Here is an 18,923-nt window from a genome sequence, read left to right as displayed (position 1 = left end):
CCCGTTAGAGGCAAAAGAAGGTGCCCACTTCTGGGCTCCTCAGCAAAGAAAGTCATTGACACACTGGTGAGAGTCCAGTGGAGGGCCACCATGGTGCTCAGGGAGCTAGAACACGTGACATAAAAGCAAAACCTCAGTTTATTCAGTCATGCAAAGACACGGCTAAGGGAGCATCTTATTTTTATCTTCAACTATCAAATGGGAGATTATAGAGAAAACAGAACCAGACTCTTCTCAGAGTTGTGTAGTGAAGAGATGAGACACGATGGACACAAGGTGCAACATGAGAAAGTCTGATTAGATACAAGGAAAAACTTTTTCACTGTGAGGTTGCAAAGGTGCCCAGAGTAGTTGAGGAGCCCCCATCCTTGCAGACAATGAAAACTCAACTGGATAAGGCCCTGTGTAACTGGATCCAACTTTGCCATTGGATCCCCAGAGGTCCTCTCCAACCTGAATTATTCTGTGATTTCATGTTAACATTCCATATTATGTTGACAAAGTATTATTTTACCTATCAAGGCTGTCTGGAATACTTGGGGCATAATCCCAAGTAACTTCTTCTGCAGCAATGAAATATTCCCAGCTTTTGACCATAAGACGTTCTTTATAGGAGAGACGACTCTTCTTCACCTCTTTGTCCCCACAGTCTCTTACAGTGAGGTACCCATGCATTCCAGCTGATTGAGAAGAAAGAGTACCATAGTGATTTTCCATTTTATGAACCCTTACCACTTCAACTGCATTTCTCATTTCTTTAGCTAAGGCTGTCAACAAGCATTTGTTCATCTCATGGCCATCTTTTCAGGCTTGAAAAGGCTGCATCCATGTAGACTATATATAGGCTGGGAACCTTCCAAGGAGCCCATATTAATCAAATGGAATACAGATGCTCTCTCAACTAGCCCTCTTTGAGAACACCAGCTGAACAGATCGAAAGCTTTTTTCCTGTTTTTTTTTTCCAAAACATGTCTTCCGGCTCTTGTAAGAGAGACATTTATCTCATTATTTAAAACAGAATTCTGATCACTGCTGAGAGATAGCCATTTTCAAATGATGAACAGCAAATATTTTCATCAGATTGAGTGACCCTTAGCTGAAAGTTCTCAGTTTCTCAGGAAACAGGTAGTTCCTTACTCATTTTATAACGGTGCTTATCTGAACAGCTCACAGAGATTTACACGCTGGAGTACTGATTCACTGTTGCTCTGTGATCTGCACACAGCAGCAAAGCTGCAGATAAGAACGCCTTTTAGTTTACCGTGCACTTCTTATTCCAGCAGAACGCCCTGTTCTCCAGTGGTTTCTTAGTGAAATGACAACCATCTGAAACACAGTAACTGTACCATTGCAAAACAGCAGAAGCCATTTGGGACTTAAAGAAGAGAAGGACAACTCTACAGTTGCCTAATAAATAGATGTTTCCTTGCCTTGCAGGTGATTTTGGACAAGAGAAGATATCAGCCACCTTCCTTCCTCACTCACTGTCATGTTTACTGTGGTTGATGCTCCTCCCACTAGGTTAACAGTAGAAATTCGGTGATGTCTTTGCTCCATGGACTGGCCGTTGACATGAATGGAGAAAATTTCTGGCTTGGAACTCATTCCTATCAAATGCCAGCTAATGTTGTCATACACACAAGCCTCTAAATCTGCAAGAGAAATGAGACTAGGGTTCAGAATACAGGCAAATCATGCAAGTTCCCTATGCACACTAGGTCTGAAGTGAATCTTTGCTCAAAACATTAAAAAAAAAAATCTCCGACTCCTGTGATCAGTGTTTGCAACAAGAGGAAGTTTCAGAAGCTTGTAAATGGAACAGATACCAAAATCCTGTATGTCAGTGGAAGATAAGTGTTTAAATCTTACATGCAGGTGACAACCTGACTTATAGTGAGCTGGGGAAGAAGGAAGAAAACCAGTAGCCTCTTTTGGAAAGCTGATCTGTCCCTGTTTGGGGGTGGGGGAGAAAAGAAAAGAAACAGGCAAGGATACAAGCTAAAGAATGAGGTTGTATCTAGTGACAGTAACTACCCTATCCAATATTTGTTTAAAAAACCCCACCTAAGACAGTCTTTTGTATTTGCTCACTGGACTGGACAGAGATATGAAAGTAGTTCCTTAGGAGAACAAGGGGAAAACACTAGCAACAGAATAACCCCCTTACCACCTTCCTAGATTTCCCACTTAATTGTCTAATTTAATTGTAACTGACTTTCCACTTCCAGGAAGTTCTTCACCTAGTATGTTCTATATGCTGCAAAACCAGCAGTTCACTTAACCACATCACTCTCTCCCCATCACCTGAGTTAAAAAAAAAAAAAAAAAAAAGGATTTCTTATTTTTCAAAGTTAGTAATCCTGTTCTTAGAGCAGAACTCTTAGAAGTAATCTCGTTGTTCTTATCAGCAATATGGCATGACTTTCTTCCAGCAGAACAGTTCCTCTTTCTAGATTTTAGATGCTCACAGACATGTTCTAAGAAAGGCTGTATCCCATTCCTCCACATTCCTGTTCTCTTGCATAAAAACCAAAGGTAATATTCAGTCTTCATCAATGTTAATTTCATTCCACATAAGCCTGAACAATACCTGGTAATGTTCCATCAGCATAGCCATTAATTGTGTACTTGAGTGATGCTGATCTTTGCCAGCTCTTGTTTTCATCAAACACACCAAACATCAGTACATACTCCTTGTCGAAAAGTTTCTGTGACCCATCCTCATTTAGGCTTCCTATGAAGAAGAAACAACAGGTCTTAATTTGAAGCAGACGCAAAGCAGTTTTCACATCAATGTAGTGGCATTAATGTGTATTTAATGAGCTTGCTTCACTTGTTAGCATGTACTGGCTGAGCCTGACCAAAACAAGACCTTAAGAATGCTCATAAAGTGATTTTATTTCTGAAAGTACTTTTGGGTTGGGTAACCATGAAATCAAAAGTCTGTAATATCCCATGGGAGATTAAACAACATGCGATGAATTGTCTTAGACAATTCTGGCAATGTGTTGTAGGGATTGCCTTAATGAATGGGAGCGCCAAACAGCCTTCTGTCCACAATCAGACACTGGCCTCTCCTTTGAGACTGTGAGGCGAGGAGAAGAATGATGGCAGAGTCACCTGCAGTGTGAACGCTGCCTTTTCAAGCACTATGCTGAAGTCAGCTCTTTTAAAAAGCATAAAACCAACCACTCAGCAAACCACCTTTACATACAAAAGACTTCGACAAATATTGCTGAATTGGATCGGTTATAAGAAACCATCTAGTTGAGTCTGTGATACAGGTGTGATTTCTATCAACAAGTAAAATTCATTCTGGACATGCCACACAGAACTGGTGTGATTTTACTGATTCTTTCTGTAGATTGCTCACATCCAAAACTTCCGTTTGCTACTTTCCATACATAATCCAGGACTAAAATAGATGCCCCTCTGGACTGCAGGAACTAAAAATTTGGGAGCTTGCTGATTATTCTACTTAGGAAGAGATGTTGGCAGTGGAAGCAGTCATCTTTAATGTAATCCTTTTTATTTATGAGAGGCTACAAAGTCCTGTTTTCCTGCACAAAAGAAGTCTCAGATCAACAGAGGAATTTATCTGCTTGTCATGCAAAGAACATTCAATCAGTGCTTTAACTCAAAAGTCCACTTTTTATAACCTTCCCAGGTTATACCACCTATGCTGCTCTTAATGTGGTGGGCTGACCCCAGCCAGCAGCCAAGCACCCACACAGCGACTTCAACGCTTCCCTGCCCCCAGTAGGACAGGGGAGAGAACAGGAAGAAAAAAAAAAAGTGAGAAAACTTGTGGGTTGATAAAGATGGTTCAACAGATGAAGGGAAGAGGGGAAAAAACCCAAGCAACACAAAGGAAATCACTCATCTCCCACAAGCAGACTGATGCCCAGCCAGTCTCTCAGGAACAGCCACCTTGGTAGTCAACACTCCTCATTCCCCCTGCACTGCTGCTTCTTCCTCTACCTCCAGTTTTTATTGCCGAGAACGATGTTACATGGTAGGAAATATCCCTTTGGCCAATTTGGTTCATCTGTCCAGCTGTGTCCCCTCCCAGCCTCTTGCCCACCCCTGGCCTACTAGCTGGGGAGATCTGAGCAGGAAAAAGAGAAAGCCTTGATGCTGTGCCAGTACTGTTCAGCAATAGCTAAGACATGGGTGTATTATCAACACCGTTTAGCCACAAATCTAAAACACAGCACTGTTTGAGCTACTGCGAAGAAACTTAACTCCATACCAGCCAGACCAAATATATAGGCATGTTGCACGCCTACCACATGCAGTGCCCAGTCAAAGAAACCCTGTTCGGAAATCTTAAAAATTTAAGTAGTTAGCCATTTGTCTTTGCTCTGCCAGAAACATATGCTCAAATTGTCTTGAAGGTAGTGGTCAAACCAATCCATCTCAAGCCCACAATATATGCATGAATTTGAGAAGCCTGACAAGGAAGGAAAGCAAGTAATTCCAAAGCATTTGTCTAGACTAACTCTAACAGTATGCCATAAAATGCACACATACACATGAACACAAAGAAAGAAAACCCAAGAAACTTAGGAAAATAACGAGTCCTAGATAATACTAAAAACACTAATTCTCAAAAAACTTCAGGAGAACATAATACTAATGCCATTCCTTTGAGGTGATATGAGTAGGTGTGTTCTGCAATTAAATGGATATCTATCAGTGAGAAGAGTGCCCTTGTACAACCCACACTGAACCAGTTTTATGTTCACTTTCAGGAAAGCTTCAAGGTCCAAGTCGACGCAGTCTGAAGTCTATACAAAATGTTTTGACTCAAACTGCAGGGAAAGAGAATAAAGCTAAATAACTCACAGAGCTTTCACTAAAAGAAGGATATATAACTTGGAAAAATTTAGGATTTAAGGGACCAGCAAGTAGCTTAAGTAGCTTACACAGCGGTATGCTGTTTCAAACTTCCCTCAAATCAGTGCCATGTACCTAGTAGTTATTTACAAATCCTACAAGACACCAGTGCTTATTAGTGGAGATGGAATTCAATGACTCAAACCGCTAAAATCTCAAGTCCCTGATTGCATGCAAAGCAATTTTCAGAGACTTGTAATTTGTTCAAATTTGGCCATATTTTCAAATGACTAGCAAAAGACAGACTGCTCTGTGATTTCAAACCCTTGTTACAGAAGAGAGTGCGCTACAGCGTCTTTATCAGACAGCCTTTAAAAGGTATGGGTAAACCAATTATTTCCTGCCTTATTCTCTGGAATGGCTGAACTGTTTTGAATGAAGCTTTGAAAATATTTATTCTAAGACAGGAAATTTGAGGTCATATATTTAGCAATTAAGCAACTGAAAATGCAACCAGTACAGGCAAATGTATCTATCTATAGCGGTCTCTGTCCATCCTATAATTATAGGATCTGCACGAAAGCTGGCATTTAAAAACTTTCACATCTAAAAGAAAGATGTTGAAAACCATTTACTTTACACTCCATGTAAAGATGTGAAAAGGAAAATAATCTCTCTTCCCTCATTATCATACAACCCTAACTTTCTTAAGAAATTAAACTATATTAAGAAATTAAACTATATTACCTTATAGTAGTCTTAAAGCATTTTGTTACCTTTTTTACAGATAAGCAGTGCTCCAATCAGACCAGAGTTAAAATCCATTGTCATGTTCTCATGAGAATAATATGCATAAGAAAGACATGGAAGGTCAGCTTCTCTTGGACCAACTTCTTCTGTTATATCCCACACATATGTGTAGACCTGGCCTGGAAGTACAGCATCATCTTGTTTTTCTGCAATTGTTGTTCTGTCATCATACAGGGAGCCTGCCAAGAAAAGAGTCAGTAGGGTGGCATGAAGACAAAGAGCAATTAAAGCATCTGGAATGTCCTCCTACAATCAATTCCAAAAGCTTGGTTTGTTTCTTGCCTATATGATACTTTAGCTTCAAAGAGATAACTCATGATTCTACTCACATTGTGGAGAGTAGCTAGTCCACCATCCTGTTCCTTACAGATTAAAGATTTCCTAGAACTGTCATAACTGCCAAAAGGTGGGGCTCTTCGTCAGTCTGACTAGGGTTAGGATGGCGTGAAGCTTCAGCCTCTGCTCACTGATACTCTGTGGAGGAATACTGCCCACTTTGTCAACTTCCTAATTGTCTCTCACAAAGCCATTGCACGGGCTAGCATTGCCTTGCTGCCTTAGACCTTTTCTGCACTGCATATCCAGATGGCAGTAATGGCTCATATCTATGCCTACCATATCCAACAAATCTGCAATATGACAAAGGGGAGCCAGAAATTCAAAATCCTAGGTGCAAAAGGCACATTAATAAGATAGTCAAACTGAACTGCCTATCACTTCCAACAACATGTTCTGTTCAACTCCATGAGATGGGGTTGCAAAACTCTTTCTGTACTGACACAACAAACAAAGCCTTGAATAAATTTGTAAACTGCGGGTCAGAGCTCTGGCTTAGCAGCCAGGGCAGGGTGCTCACTCTGTGCTAGTGCAGACATTTAACTCTCAATTTGGTCACAGTTTATGATCTCTTTTTGCTAGCCTCATGAGGGTTCCAGGAGCAAAACACCACAAAGCTGAGCATGAAATGCTGAGTATCAGAACAACATAATCAGCACTGTCAACTGCCTTTACCAATAATGCCTTTATGTATGCTATTGCAAGGGATTCGGAAAAGTTTTTTTTAAGACCTGTGTTTAAGAGTTTACATGTCCTGAAATAGAATATTTTGCAATTACATGGGGGTTGGACCAGATGACCTCCAGAGGTGCCTTCCAACCTCAACCACTCTCTGATTCTATGAAACAGTATTAGCACACAGGCAGCTGGTCAGGAAACTGTGCATGTCAGATGACACTCGTATTCCTAGTGCTACACTGATGAACAAGAAAGGAGCTAGCAATGGGTGTGAAGTTTTAATCCAGGATGAACAGATATGTGCGTTACATGTATCCTCAAACATTGGTCTGGGCCCCTCTCAATATCTCATGCAGTATTCTACAAGTAAATGAATAAACCATGGAGTTTTTATAGTATTTACCTTCTGCACTTTTTTGGTAAACTATGCCTTGGGGATGTATACTGACTGGCTTGTCAGCCATATTCTTAAGGTGAACTACTAAAGTATCTCCCACTTCAGCACGCAGAGTTGGTCCCAGAAGTCCTGTAGTTATTCAAGATAGAGAGAGGAAAATGTGAGCAAAACAATATCTTCAGTGAAACGAAGAGTTCTCTCCCCCCATTAGGGAATGCGAGCTCTCAAAGTACAAGTTGCAAAACTAATACAGGCAGAAAATGTAATACCACTGCAATGAAGATTTACCCATAAAAAGGCACGTGGGGATTTAAAATCTGCAGCTCATAGTCAGGAATGTTATAAATTGTACATCTGGCAACTAGCACTTAAAAAACTCACAGGAAAATGGTAGATTTGGGGGAAAAAAAAAAGTTATTTCCAGATACAGAAAATTTATCTAAAGGGTCATGTTGAGGTTCATTGGGAATTTCTAGGAATCCTTCAATTTAATTAAACAGTTTTAGGAAGGCAGACATTTTATAGTTTAAGAGTTTAGAGAAAGGCATTCAAGCACATTTCTTTGAGTAGCACTCTCAAATGCCAGAAGTCACAGAACAAAAAGCTCTTTCAATCCCAAAATGTTACCTAAAGAAATAATCCGTTCCATGTTGCAGATGTCTTGAGGCATAGCCTGCAAAAGGTGTCAAGAGGGGCTTGTAGCCCTACTCCCCACGTGGCAAAAATAAGCAATGGAAGAAACCTGCTAAGACAACCTTTGGGTTGTTAGTCTTTTTCCTCCTAAACTATTTTGTAAATTTCTTTCTCTGAAAAGAAAGAAACAGTTTCAGAAAACACAGGAAAACAAACAAAACTGGAAGGAATGAGATCACAGGCTAGACCTTTCAGGGAAACTTGGAACAATTTCATATCACCAACCTCACGCACATTTACTTTGAAATCTAAATCTGAACATCTAACGTCTGAAGTTATTTTATCTATTAATATGAAGCACAGACAATGTAAGTACTCTGCATAAGTATCAGAACCCAAGTACCATACTTATGCATGGCATAAGTACGAGAACTTGCCTCCATCCATTTAAAGTGTCTTCAAGCAGTAACAGACGCAAAGGCAAGGGGACATCTTTCACACTCAATCTCAGTTTTTCTTTTCCTTTCCACTGATCTATCAGAAACATATTTAGCCTCAGGCCTTAGGCTCCTTCCATGTGAATTTATAGTGTCACCGCTGTGACTGTCTAAATGTGTACGGGAAGTCTCATCAGATGCTGAAAACAAAGGCAACTACTTTGTACCGTGCAATTAATTTGCAGATAGCACTGAGCCCCAGCCTCTGAAAATCCAACCTCTCTATCGCCTTTGAAAGCCTAGTGCACTGCAGAGACCTCATCCCCTGTGCCTCTTTGGTTTACGTGCAAAAAAATCGACACAAAAATACAGGCTTGCTTAGCTTGTTACTGGCTTTACCAAGCAACAAACAAAAACAAGCAGAACATTTCTTTCTTGCTTACCTGCAAATATATTTGCTGGCTTTTCTTTTTTAAAATCCACTTCATATTCTCTGTAAGAGATTTTCTTAAACACAGGATCTGAATGTTCCAATCTAAAACCAAAAGAGTTACAAAAAAAATTAAAAGGCCAAAGATTCCCAGAGATGCCATTGCTGTTTAACGGATATCTCGGAAAATGAATCCTGGAATTACAATTCATCACTTGCACATTTTGCTGAAGGCAAGGCACAAAGTCCAACTCTTTGTAGTGTCCTCCCCTCTCCCTCTTACTCTAGTGAATTTATGACGTTCCTGAGCTAGGCCATTTCATATTAGACATCCAATTACAGTACCTAGCACAGTTTACCCTTGATTTTGCTGGTGATTTCTATATGTCCTTTTGATTCTGCAATGAAGAATTGTCCATTTAAGACACAGAGGAAGATGTCTTGACCATGCTTAACCTAGAAAGCATCTGACAAAACACAGTGAAAGAAACCTGAATTTCTCTTTCCTCAGCCCCATGCTTGAACTTTAAGACTCACCACAAGGATTCTACAACAGCATTAACAGCAAGCTCCTGTAGCAGCAATGACCTTGGAGGCAAGCACAAAACTGTTCCCTGACAACAAAGGATCTCGCAGCAAGTCACAAAATTGCTTTCTGAGAAACACTGCAAGTGCCCTTAGTCTTGTTATGTAAATGAATCAGGCATCCAGCAGACCACACAATGTTTTCTTAGAAAATATTCAGGCAAGCAGAAGGAAACCAGCACATAACACTTCTGGATTGGAAATAATGATGAGAAGAGGGCTGGAGGGATAATAGCCTGTATTTAGTTTCACATTTATTGGTTGATTTCTTATAGTATGTATGATGACTGGATCCAACAGTAATTCCACTTGCTTTTTTTATAACGCCCTTTCAGGCACATTTGATAGCAGGCAGCTGATGGGCTGCTCAAGCACAGAGAGGCTGGGCAGAGATAACAGTGAGCTCGCTTCAGTGACATCCAGGGCCCATAAGGGGGAGATCTCTTTTTGTAGAGATCTTTTGTAAATCCCTCTGCGACACACACTCGCAACAGAAGAGGCAGGCAGAAGCAGTTCATGTTTCAATTCACTCTCCTTGCTTCAAAGTCACTGATAAAATTTTGTTTCACTCTTTAAAGGAGAAGGGCCTGATCCATAACCTTCATCGACAAGCGCTGCCTTAACACGGCAATGTTCAACAGAATGTTCAACATGGCAACGTTCAACAGAATACGCACATAAAAGACTATGCGGTGGAAATTTATCAGCACCAGTTGTATTGCTAGAAGGAACAAAATCCGTAGCTTACGAAGCCTTCAGAAATCTCAGACTATGCAAGCAGGTCTAGTTAGATAACTGTCAGGAATGGCAGCGGCAAGGCTGCACACACAGATAAGACATTTCCACTTTGCTCTGAAGTGTCTTGTAAACATCACTTGCACATGGTAACAAATAAATCTCTACAATGATGAGACGACTGACACTCGGAGAAGTGTCCTTTTCTAGCCTGTATGGTTGGAAAATTAAGGAAATAGTTCAGGAAGAACCCATTTTCTTTTCAGCCTCTCTTTAGTTTTTGAGAACCAAAAGCAGAAAAGTATCAGATTCTTACACTGTACTTAGATATATTAGACAGAGGAAGTTACATACCCAAATGTCTTTTGGATCCAAGCCACTAGCTCTTCCTTAGTGAGTATCTTTGTGGTTGTTGGGTTTTTGTTTGTTTGGGGTTTTGATTTTTTTTTTTTTTGAGTTAAATTTCTACAAGCTCTACAAAGTTCATCAGACCCATTCAGGATGTGACTTGCTCTAAATACTCAAGAGACACTGTGCATGAAAAACTCCTGGCTAATCACAGAGTATTTCAGCTGAGGTTTGAGGCAGCCTGTGGGTCCCTACTGCATGAAAACCATCTATCAACAATGTGACATTTAATGAAACAGCAGTTTATGCTTATATTGATGCATCCAGTGCAGATGAGAATGAAATTCTAACTACTAAATTCACATGCCTGCATCAATACTTAAATTGCATTTGGCTTCATATTCCTACATTTAAATCCTTTCTTCTGTCTTGCCAGTTTGACATTATGCTTATATCAGTTGTATTAAACTTCTAAGGGGAGTTTTAGAAATCACAGAAACTCTGCTTTAATTAGTCTTGAAAAAAAGAATAGTTAAAAAATCTAAATCTTAACTGGAAATGTCCTTTCCATAGGATCCAGAAATGCAATACCCATTAAAAAAAATAAATCACAAGCTACAGAAAAATAAAGAAAACAAGCGATCCACCAATATAAAAAAATGAAGTAGTATCCAAATATACCCTTGAACGTAGGAGTAGTTTGTACCATTTCATGACACTTCATGAACAAATAAAAGCTGTGTAAGGTGACTATAGTGAACATAGCATAAGAATTCTAAATTACATCCAAGTTTTGTCATCTGTAGCATTGCGCTTGCAGTGTTTACAATGCTAAGGATAACAGTGGTAATACAAAGAAGATATTTTATATGCTTGATTGGTGTATGCATGTAGGCTGGCCATTCTGCAATGCTATCTGAAAAAAAAAAATGGAAATTAGTATTTTCACTTAATAAAGTATAGCAATGCTCGATCCTACAACCTTTACACAGCAGAACTGAGGATGGACATTTCACAAAAACTACTGAACAACTCAGAAACAACATAGGTAGTTCCAAAGTTCACCAGCCTCTGATTTAAGTGAAAGTGATAGTATCCAAATTGGAACACATCTATTCCCTCAGCAAAGTCTAAAGTCTGGAAGTTTTTGAAATCTTACCAAACCATGGCTCAACTTAACATTGCTCAAAATCCATATACCTAAAATAATTGCATTCAAACAAACAACCAAACATCAACCCTCATAGAAGATGACAAAAGCAAGCCCTGGAACATATTTAACAAAAGTCCTCTGAAAACATAAAAATAATTCTATCCACTAATGAAGTAAATAAAAAGGAGCTTTTAATACTTCAGTGGCTCCAGCTCAGATCACGCTGTTTAAAGTCACACAAGTTCCTCTGAAGTCAACAGATCAGGCTCTAAAGTCCTCCTGGGCTCTAAAATTCCACAGGAGACATAAACCACTTCCAGTCACACGAGAGGACTAGTTTCATCCTTCTTATCCTGTACTTTGTTACCTGGACTTTTCCTCAGATTCCGGTTTGTAGGTCCAGCTAGTGATCTGAGCAGCTATATAGTGCTCCCTGACCTTCACAGCTCCCACCACATGCTTCTCCGAGTCTGGCCACCATGAACCAAGTAGAAGCAAGAGAAAAAGACGCATGCAGTGGAGTGTCATGGTACAGATGCCTGCTGATGCTGCTCTGCAAGACGAGGCAGAAACTGCTGCTTTTATTGCTGCTGCTGCTTCTAACTTCCCCTCAGAAATGAAATAATTGTGATGCAAGAGGGCAACAGCATTTGCTACGCTCAGGTCATTGCTCTTCACCTCCTCCTCCCCTTACTGACAGGGATCCAATAGAGATAAAAAACTGTTTAAACTACCTTCCTTCCCCTCCTCCACACCATCTTCAGCGAGAGACAAGCACCAAGGAGATGGAGCTTCAGCCCCACTACAGGCTGTCATTGGGTCATTGTCTACCGAAGCAGCAGGATATCAAAGGCAGAAAACAATTACTTAGATTACTTACAATTACAGGATGTTTGACTTGCATGGTTAGGAAGAAGGGGGGCATATTTTTGATCTTCCCAGAAAACAGAAACCCAGCACACGCCTGGCACTGATGGAAACTTCCCAGTTAGATGCTACATCTCCTAAGAAATCATTCTCAGTTAGAAAGCAAAATGCTGAGGGATTAGGTGTGGGGACTAGAAGTGGATGCAGAGCTAAATCTAGTTCAAATCTAGTTCAGATCACCATATACTGCATATTCATAATAGTAAGTTAATAACCTTTCCAAACACGTTGTCAGCTTCAGTTTGGTTCCCATTACACTCTCAAGTATCTCAGGTAATGGATAACGAACAGGCTTCTCAGTGGCAGCAAACAGGTCAGCCCGAAGACTTGTCCATAGTCAGAATCCTTCTAATCTAGTCTTGATTCAGATCTGTTGACATTTATCTAAAGAGAAACGATTAGGAAAATACCTTTTGATAAGCTAATTATCAGTGACAACTATATCACCAAAAATGTTTTCCTCCTTTTGCCAGTGCTGAGAAGTTTGTCAGAACAACAAGAAAATTGTTGAGTGTGTTTCCTGTACACTGGGATTACTGGAAAAAGACAAATCTGTACTTATTTTTTTCATGGACAGAAGATCACGACAGCTTTTTCAATAATGTTTTGCTAATGTTTTAATGAAAAAAACCTACTTAAAATCCCAAATCAAAATAATTCCACCCCAGATCCAGACAAAAATAAGGACATTTCCTCAGACTACTCCAAAAGAAAACCTGATCATTTCTAGGTTTGATATATTGTTCAACAGCAGAACGGTCTAACTGGCAGCTTGCTTAATTCTATCCAAACTATATGGTACTATATGGCCTTAGAGGAGATGGGGAAGACGGCTGGAAAAAAACTGATGAAGACCTATAGCTAAATGCTCCCTACCAAACTTCAGGATAGTTTGGTGCCTAAACCTGAAAACAATCGTGATCACTTGGACAGCATTAGACTACAGACATCGTGGAACAGTTTCAAGGCAGCAAATTGAACTTAAATTACCTCCTACTGCATCTGCATGGAGTTAATCACTTCTTCCCATGAGTCGCTTTGACACATACATTATGTATAAACAGGATTCAAAACCCAGAATCCAGCAACAATTACGTTGGACTAGAATGCATGCACTGATATTGAAGAGAAAATCTTAGCTAAACACAGTCCAATAGTATTTCATTACTAATTAATTATTGTTTTGATTAAAGAACTGACCATAATCCTTGGTAAACTACTTCAATAATTTTTAAGTTATAATATTTGTCTTATTTCTACTAGGGTCCCAATCATCTCTGGCTCAGGATCTATTTCAATGCTGGTGCTTAAGAGTTTGATAGTTGGTGTGAAAATGCCCATAATTTAGATTTTATGAAAGAAATCTCTGGGCAGATGGACAATTCCTTCCTTCGATCCAGAACTGATGGGAAGCAGCTGGCACATTCTGTTAAAGCTAAAATGTCTTCACTTTTAAGTTAGCTTGTCTCATCTCCAGGTCATCAACATTCATACAGAAGCACACAGAAAATATCATGCATCTTTATCAGAACAGAAACTGATTCATATTTGGGTCCAGTCTCCACCCATTGGGCTTTACAATGCTGTTCCTAAAGCTGCTTCCCATACAGGGCTTTGAAGACCTTGTATTCTTATGTGACTGGCTGAGGAGATCAAAACTGAAATACACTTTAAACAAGTCCTCCTGTAATTCTGTTTAATGAACTAAGTGTTTGAATTTGAATTTTCCATTACAGGTTTCTAATACTTAGTTCTTCCCTGTAATAAAAGCTAAAATATTGCAGGCTAAAAATTAGTACCCAGAATACCTACTTAAAATCCTTACTTTGTGACTGTGAGCTGGGAATAAAAGCAGACATCAATTAGCTACTTCTTTTTTATCCATTTTGATGAATTTGGGGGTTGTGTTTTTTAAATTTATTAGCCAATGCATCGTGCTGTACCAATCACATGGTAAAAGGTATTAAAAATGCATTACATTAGTGAAATTACTTTTACAAGGGTGGCTGATAATACTGATAGTTTTAAAGAAGAGTATCAAATTAGACCAGATACACTTTCCATGAAGCTACACTGATTTGCACCCTTTAATCCTTTAAGAACAAAAAGTCCAATATTGACTACCCCCTTATTTTCTCCTCTTCCTGCACCTCTTAGGATCAATGTAAGATTGAGCCGCCTAAAATTATCTGGGTCAGCCTGTTTTTTTTCTTTTTTTCTTTTCTTTAAGCTATTGTATCACATTGTCTCCTCTAGGCTTTGGGAAGTTTCACAGTGTTCTGAAAATCATTATTAATAACTCAAAGTCCTTGTTCCCTTTCACCTGAGCATTAATTTCTAATATCTGCAATTATATCCTGTGTCTGACATGGTGAAAGTCTAATACATACATATAATTTTTTTAGTTAGCATTGGTTGCCTGCAAACTATTACTATTGGTCACACGACAAGTAACTACAGAATACATTCGTCAGGCTGAAGTCTTCCAAGACAATGCAACTTTATTGTTTATTCATATATATAGCCATAATCTTAACTTCTTCCACTTCGCAACACTGCACACACAGCAAACTTCCTATTTTATCCTCATCGCTCACCCACATGCTCAAATGTAATTTACATTTGGTGACCAGCAACATCAAAAGATCTCGTGGGCAAAAGCCAAGCACAGAGGAGCACGTCTAGTCCATGCTGGCAAAACAATCTCTGCAGCACAAGGAACAATGTGATTCCCCAAACTAAGCAGTACCTTTGGGATGTACTGATAGTGAAATGCCAAATGAAAAGAAAGCATGGAAAGAGAAGCATAAGAAATACTTTTTAACACTAAAAGCAGGTCTGCATCTTCTAACTTGGGAAGATTATTGTCTGTTCTGACGCCCAGTAATTATGGTCCTGATTCTTGTTATGCTACATGTGAAAACATACTAAAACAGTATACTCACAGTACTGCTCTAAGGCTGACCTTTAAAACTAGCTAGGATTGCCAGTTTTTCACCCAGAATAGCCTAGGCTGAGTCTGAGCAATCAAGAACAGATAACTCTTTAAAAGAGCTGTAAAGTGGTGATGTGCAGCTTTCTGCAAATTATAGATTAGGACCCACCGTAAACTTGGTTCTACATCTCACAAATGCTATCCTACATGCTAGCAGGTGGCCATATCCTGATGGCTGCCATCAGTTTTAACAATTGTATTATAGTGACCAAGAGGGAGCTAGTATAGAGAAGAAAAAGTTGTAAAACAATTATGGAATTGGTTGCTAATAATACCCTAACATAGATACCTCTCTCTCTCTCTCTCTCTCTCATTCAAACACACAAATCGATGCACAATGGTCCAGCAAGCATACTTTGTTTAGTGAAGGGCGAAAGGATTTCATGGGCAAACAAGGAGTTAATTATTGATCAGCAGTGAACCCATGGTTCTGAATGTAGGTAAAAAGAGAGGGCACTTACCAAATCTGCCAGGCACAACTCAGAACAGAAGCCATCAGATAAATATCTTCACTTCTGGAAGAAGGCACTAAAGCCAAGAAAGGTTAATCTGTGAAACGGCTGATTTTAAAAGTTTAAAGTAGATGTACTATGTTGAAAACCACATAAGCAGGCAAAAAGAAAAGATGGCAGAGAAACTTAGGCTTTCTTTCAGACAACAGCTTATTCAAAACGAATACATATACGGATTTTGCATTTGATGGCAGCTCATATAAGAACACATTCTGCATAACTGTTAAAGGAAGACAGGCCATGTAACTTGTGTGGTCATACACACAGTACAAGGCAGTAAGAATGTAGAACAGCATTTCAGACTGGTCTGGTGCTAAAGGCTTGAGAAGATACATAACCATATTGATTTAAACCTAAACACGTTTTAAACCCGTGTTTCTCCTTAGGAGAAAAGCAAGTGTCCTTGATTAGAATTGTGTGTTTCTCCAGTTGGTTTGCCAAAACCAATTATTTAGCAGGACGCAAAACTATTTGCACAGAAATGCTGAATTCAACAAACAGTTTCAGAGAAAAACAAATATGTGAATTTTCTAAACATTGTAAAATCTAATTTCAGTGCTTTAACGAATTTGTCTAAGACCACTGGCTTTTGGTCTGAAAAAAAATTCATTTTAAGGAACAAGAAGAGAGGACTATACACTAGCTTCCTCTCTTCAAAAAGTACATTAATAATGTCCAACTCGAAATTTTGGATTGACCCAAAAGAAGCTTTTTTTTTTTTTCCCCTCTCTGTGCGTTTAATTTTTGCCAGAAAATTTTCAGTTTGGCTCCGCAAAGAATTTTGCTCCTACTCTAAACCATGTTTGTTTAGAGCATGTTCTAGTTTGTCTTCTTTACTAAGAGATTTCTTTATTTGCCCAGGCTTACAACTGATGCTGAATCAGACCACCTGCCCTCATGCTAAGGCAGTCTAGCAGCATATTCAACTTGGCTTTCTTTCTGTAAAGAACAGAAGTACTAAGAATACCAGTGGCCACAACGTGATGTTAACCAGGTGGTATAAGATTGCAAGAGTTTGCAACTAGGAAGATCTGCATCTTTTTATCATAAATCCTTGTTGGAACTCAAAGTGGATTACAAAAAAAAGAGAGCCTCTTATCAAGTTGTATACATACCTACTTCCAACAACAGGTATGACACTTTGAATGAATTAACTATTTCTTCTTTTATATGGTTGCATTTTCCACATCCAGGTATTTAAAAAAAAAAAAGTAGACTTAGAACAATTCTCACAAGTTACTAGTAGAGAAGGTTATTTTCCAATAGGAAAGCAGATAGATATGTTTCAGGAAGAAACATGAAATCAGTAAGCTTTTAGCATAAGACGACACTAGATTACTTCTGTCCCTATGGGCTTTACAACACCCAGACAAATTCAAGGCATTCTCATTCTCTAGCAATCGATCAGGCTGTTTGTTAGCAAGCTGGTTAAACAAGCTCCACTTTCCCACACCTAAAACTGCAGCCACAGAAGGACAAAGTTGAAATTGCCCTCATTCTTTAACACTATTTCCACCCTTCGTTATTTATATTTTAGACTTTGATTAGACTTTTAGAAGACTAAATACAGAATTGCACTTCCCATGTATTGCTTGGAAGTTACTGTTTTGATTTTTTCTTCTATGTTCATTTTTTATTGGAAGCAAGTCTTTTTTGTATTTTAAAAGTATTTCATGTAAATTGAGGACTAGGTGTCTTAAGTTTGACAACAGAGCTTATGATGGTCATTATTTTAAATCTCTGTAAGGTTATTCCCTCTGCATCATAACCCAGTCCCTGTGCATAACTTTGGTTCAGATTCAGTGGAATCAAAATATCACCCACATCTTCATTGCATGCAGCACCTGCAAACTAGAATGTACTCAAAGTCCAAGATCAAGAGAGAGATGTGGAAGGCAAGTAAAGAGCCACAAAAACTGTAAGATGTGCTGCAGGAAAGGGACTCTGGCAGAGCAGAACTTCTCAGGAGCTACTCTGATGTAGAGGGAAAATTCAGACAACTAGCGACCTTATAGGATTTGCCAGAAGCTATAACTGAGGCTACTATGTTTGCATGTATTTATAGCAGTTCCTACAACAGCAGTCTCAACTTCTAACAGGAATTTTTAATACTGGTCCCAAATAGAAGAAAAGGATTAACGTACAGCTGCTGCAAGTGTACCCACGTCAAATTTGTTTGCTCAGGTACAGCCACTTTGATATTCAGCCAAGCAGTGACATATGGTGACATATATGTCACTAAGCACCAGGGTTTGTGACACTAGAGATTTCTGTGCTATGAATGCCATAAGACATTAAATATCTTGGTGCTGATGGAAGCCACTGGCAAGTTCTCTTCAGTTCTGCTGCTCCTCTGTTTTTCTGCTATGGTCAGAGAAAAAGGCCTTCATCAGTTTAAACTTAAAAAAAAAAATCATGCCACTTAGTTCTGTCAACAGTCTGACAAAGAAGAATGTGCTATTTGTTAACTCAACACACTGGAAACCAGTGAAAGACTAATTCTCCTTCCTAAAGGAGGAGGATAGACACCTTCTAGGGAGAAAGATGTTTCAAAAGATTCTGACAGAGCAAAGGAAAAAAATATAAATCACTGGTGGTTTTAAGTCATACTCCCTCTTTGCACCCCTCCAAAACCCCCTAATTTGTTGGGTGGAGGACAGCTACTTCCTTTGTTACCAAAAAACCCAAAACATCTTTGAAATTATTCTGATAGGGAAAATCCCATGGCATGACTCAGTGGGTGTGGTTAAGTTTTAACAGGTTTTGGCTAGCATTACTCTTCACTTATGCAGACATTGCTTAACATACTGTCCAAGAAAGAGGAAGTGAAGATGGATATCAAAAGAGGAAAGCCAATTTAAGCATAGTACACAGAACCTGATTACAGGCTCTTATGTAAGTAACAGCATGGTACAGAGGACAGCCAAGACGGGGACCAGTTGGGCCAAGACAGGGACCAACCTTTCTACCCAACAGTAAATTCAGTCTGTTGCAGACGTCTGATTTCAGATTACTTCAGAGAATACACATTGGATGTTTGGGAGACAACGATGCTCTTCTGAAAGCTAAACAGAGTTTAAGTGAACCTAATATATATATTTTATATAT

At 39.1% G+C, this 18,923-nt stretch overlaps 1 protein-coding gene across 11 annotated transcripts in view; it reads right to left on the bottom strand.

The window, feature by feature from the left end:
* F5 (coagulation factor V) overlaps positions 1-17,916 on the bottom strand; it is a 48,544-nt gene extending 30,628 nt beyond the window's left edge. For 3 of the 11 annotated variants that reach the window (XR_015704733.1, XR_015704732.1, XM_087757596.1), the window contains exons 1-7: positions 11,749-12,385; positions 8,574-8,665; positions 7,067-7,189; positions 5,616-5,828; positions 2,591-2,734; positions 1,431-1,652; positions 515-680 (exon numbers count right to left, since the gene is read on the bottom strand). Coding sequence is in view for 3 of the 11 variants with exons in the window: in XM_087757596.1 (XP_087613722.1) it covers positions 515-680; positions 1,431-1,652; positions 2,591-2,734; positions 5,616-5,828; positions 7,067-7,189; positions 8,574-8,665; positions 11,749-11,909 (1,121 nt within the window). In the remaining 8 variants the exon portion in view is untranslated. Of the gene's footprint in view, positions 1-514; positions 681-1,137; positions 1,245-1,430; positions 1,653-2,590; positions 2,735-5,615; positions 5,829-7,066; positions 7,190-7,687; positions 7,795-8,573; positions 8,666-11,748; positions 12,386-12,523; positions 12,693-15,764 lie in introns of those variants that run through there. The other 8 variants (XR_015704735.1, XR_015704734.1, XM_087757593.1 and 5 more) reach the window with 6 other exon arrangements.
* Positions 17,917-18,923: the final 1,007 nt, after the last annotated feature.

Source organism: Nipponia nippon, unplaced genomic scaffold (genome assembly GCF_047370975.1).
Source record: "Nipponia nippon isolate SJK-2023a ecotype South Korea unplaced genomic scaffold, ASM4737097v1 scaffold_2, whole genome shotgun sequence".
Classification (NCBI taxonomy): Eukaryota; Metazoa; Chordata; class Aves; order Pelecaniformes; family Threskiornithidae; genus Nipponia; species Nipponia nippon.
The sequence above is the reverse complement of the archived record's forward strand: the minus strand, read 5'-3'. Positions and strand labels throughout refer to the sequence as shown.